The 3,395-nt window shown below is 46.0% G+C and overlaps 1 protein-coding gene across 6 annotated transcripts in view; it reads left to right on the top strand.

Moving 5' to 3' along the window:
- The first annotated feature begins 6 nt into the window (after positions 1-6).
- st7 (suppression of tumorigenicity 7) overlaps positions 7-3,395 on the top strand; it is an 8,923-nt gene continuing 5,534 nt past the window's right edge. For 3 of the 6 annotated variants that reach the window (XM_031839527.1, XM_031839526.1, XM_031839525.1), the window contains exons 1-5: positions 7-221; positions 1,178-1,232; positions 1,737-1,852; positions 1,976-2,051; positions 3,192-3,346. In XM_031839527.1, coding sequence (XP_031695387.1) covers positions 1,780-1,852; positions 1,976-2,051; positions 3,192-3,346 — 304 coding nt within the window. In that variant the 5' untranslated portion in view covers positions 7-221; positions 1,178-1,232; positions 1,737-1,779. Of the gene's footprint in view, positions 222-1,177; positions 1,233-1,736; positions 1,853-1,975; positions 2,052-3,161; positions 3,347-3,395 lie in introns of those variants that run through there. The other 3 variants (XM_031839528.1, XM_031839524.1, XM_031839523.1) reach the window with 2 other exon arrangements.

Genomic DNA, 3,395 nt, shown 5'->3' with positions numbered 1-3,395 from the left:
TGTGTGTGTGTGTGTGTGTGTGTGTGTGTGTGTGTGTGTGTGTGTGTCTCTCTCTCTCCAGATATTTGAGTGGTGGTATTTCAGGAAATACGGGACCTCCTTCATAGAGCAGGTGTCTGTGAGCCACCTGCGCCCCCTGCTGGGCGGAGTGGACAGCAGCACCCCCAGCAACTCCAACACCAGTAACGGAGAGGCCGATTCCAATCGACAGAGTGTGTCCGGTAAGAAGCCTCGCGGTGGTGAAAGCAGCTTCTGACAGGAACGCCCTGATGTGATCAGTGTGCTCTCTGCAGGCTGCTGTGTGTTGACCAGTGAGTGGAGGCTCAGCCTGCTTCTGTTTACAGACAAACTGGACGACGTGTGCCGGGTTAGATCAACGAGCTCGTGGTTCAGAGAAGAAAGGCGTCTTAATGATTGTGACTCTCTAATCCCTCGTTTTCTGGCTAATAATCTGCTCCGCTGCCATCAGCGTCTTCTGAGACGATTGATTAGTTATACTGTGCGTCTGCTCTGAACTGAACTCTTTCTACTCTTCTTGTATGTTTTAGGCATGACTGGTTAGATTTAAGATCAGTTCATTAATAGATCATTTAAAGTAATTTATTAAAGCACAATATTTGAGGATTTGCTGCTTTCTTCTGTCTTATATTATTGTAAATTGAATGCAGGTGGGACAAAAACAAGCAATATGAAATCGTCGTTGGGGCTCTTCATCAGCATCTTTCACTATTTTATGACATTTCATAGATTAAACAATTCATAATGAGATACCAAGAAAATATGAAAATGACTTGAGAAGATCCGAATTGATGCTGAAGATATTTTGACCGTTAGTTCCAAGTTAAACTCCAACAACTCTGGATCCTACAATTCCCATCATGCACCTGGATTGCCTCAAATCTTTCCTTCACAGTAAACATTCAGGTCTTTAAATCCACCAAATCAATGTGCATCCCTGCTGCTGTAGTTAATTCATTTAGTGGCCGACGCGTCCAAACACCGCACAGCCAACTAGCAAGCTCACGTTACAGTGACGGAGTAACGGAGTCTGTAGCAGCAGGGAGTGAGCAGCGCTCATCGTAATGAACGGACTGAATCAGTGTCAGTCAGTGTCCCTGTCGGTCCAGAGGTGTCGACTTCACCTCCACTCTGCTCTCTCTCTGTCTCCCTCCTGCAGAATGTAAAGTCTGGAGAAATCCACTGAATTTATTTCGCGGAGCCGAATATAACCGGTGAGTGAGAATGTAAATAACTCCTCCGCTGTCTTTTATCTCCTCCCTCCTCTCTCCTTCTCTCTTGTTAGTTTTTCAAAATCATTCCTTCTCTTTTTCACTGCCTTCTTCTTTGTTTTCCTCTTCTGTGTTTGATAAAATATTCTCTGTCATCTATTTCACGATTCATCCTCAGTTACAGTACATTCAGTTTCTCTATTTCTTTCACTCCTCCTCCCTCCTCCTCCTTTGTCTTTGCACATCCTCTCATCTATTCTTCTTTCTCTCAGGTCTCTTTTCTCCCTCTTTCTTTAATTTGTTCTCTTTCATCCTTTCTTTTATTCCCTCTGTGATGTGTCGCCCTCCACGTTTCCGTTTCGCACGTCGTAATCATCCCGTGTTTCTCTCCCCCTATCGACCCGCATGGCGAGCTGCAGCTCATTCAAGTAGAATACCCGTGACTCACACACAGTCGTCTGAGCCGCTGAATGATCTCTCATCCCTTCATCTTTCTCTCGTGTTCAGATATACGTGGGTGACGGGTCGAGAGCCGCTGACGTACTACGACATGAACCTGTCGGCACAAGACCACCAGACCTTCTTCACCTGCGACTCGGACCACCTCCGGCCCGCTGACGCCAGTGAGCAAACACGAGCATCATACAGTACCCTGATGTGTGTTCTCACACACACACACACACACACACACACACACACACACACAGACACCGTCTGACATCTTCACTGTGTTTGTTTGGTGGCAGTTATGCAGAAGGCGTGGAGAGAGAGGAACCCACAGGCTCGCATCTCCGCAGCACACGAAGCTCTGGAGCTGGAGGAGTGAGTTCACTTCTTCTTCTGTCGTCCTCTCTTTGTCTCGGGTCCAGCTGCTCGATGCTTCACGGCTCCGTCCTCTGAGACGAGCTGTTAGGAGCTGGATGTCATCTAGAACAGTGCCTTTTGGGTGAAAACGTGTTATTTTCTGGGTTATTGCTGCTGTACTATGAGGCCCTGCAGTGTTTGATGCAATGCATCATCGACACATCCCAGACTGGGAACATAATAAAAACCACAAATCTTTTGTTGTTTTTCCTCCATAAAGGTTTAAAAGTCAGAAAATGGATCAATAGAGAAGTTTAAGGGGAAAATAATATGAACATATAATTATATAAAAGGGACACCAAAGGGTTAAATCATGCTGCTGAGAGCAGTGATGAATATTCATCATGATGACACACACAGTAAAACACATAATGACACAGAGTTCAACAGATCCACGAGTCACTGACCAGCGCGGAGCATTGAACTTAAACGTTAACGTTCTTTAATCCCGTTATAATTAAACCAGCTCATCTTTTAGGTCACAAGCCGATCAAACTGGTGTCTCTGTACACGTCAGACATGGAGGGATGGTCTAACACTCCAAGACTCTCTGATCGTCTGTTAAGGACACAATGAAACCACATCAAGCTCCTTATCAGGATGTTGGTCTTCTGACTGTGACCCTTAAAATATTCACAAGCAGTTTAATCCAAAAGTGAGCTTCTCGCCTCAGAGAAAAGTGTTCGACAAGAAGAGAAAAGAAAGAGAAAACTGAAGAAAGTAATTGTTAATTTAACACAAACTAAATCCTTGAATCCAACATGATAATAGACGCTGTTTCTTTTAGTCTATATATGTGGTGTGAATGGAAGGACTGGTGGGAGGAGTGAAGCAGCTCATCACAGATTGGCCCTCTGGGTACCGCCATCATTCGTTAAGAAGATAACTGGTTTATTTTTAGGAGCATCTTTGGCTACAAAGGCAGCTCAGAGGAGGCGCGTCGGTGTCGTACGTCGCTCACGGCTCATATCGAGTGAAGAATAAAAGGCCTTTGATCAGATCTCTGTGACAAACCCGACTCCGTGAGGACACCAGAGTAAGCTAGTGTGTAATTTCCTTGCTTAACAGATCCTCGAAACCTCTCCTCTCCTCCTGCAGCTGTGCGACGGCGTACATCCTGCTGGCGGAGGAAGAAGCCACGACCATCATGGAGGCAGAGCGTTTGTTTAAACAGGCGCTGAAAGCCGGAGACGGCTGCTACCGCCGCAGCCAACAGCTCCAGCATCACGGCACACAGTACGAAGCCCAGCACAGTGAGTACAAACCGGTCCAACACGCTCTCAGCTCTCTCACTTAAAGTGA

Source organism: Anarrhichthys ocellatus, unplaced genomic scaffold (assembly GCF_004355925.1).
Source record: "Anarrhichthys ocellatus isolate YVR2014 unplaced genomic scaffold, GSC_Weel_1.0 scaffold1686, whole genome shotgun sequence".
Lineage (NCBI taxonomy): Eukaryota > Metazoa > Chordata > Actinopteri > Perciformes > Anarhichadidae > Anarrhichthys > Anarrhichthys ocellatus.
The sequence above is the reverse complement of the archived record's forward strand: the minus strand, read 5'-3'. Positions and strand labels throughout refer to the sequence as shown.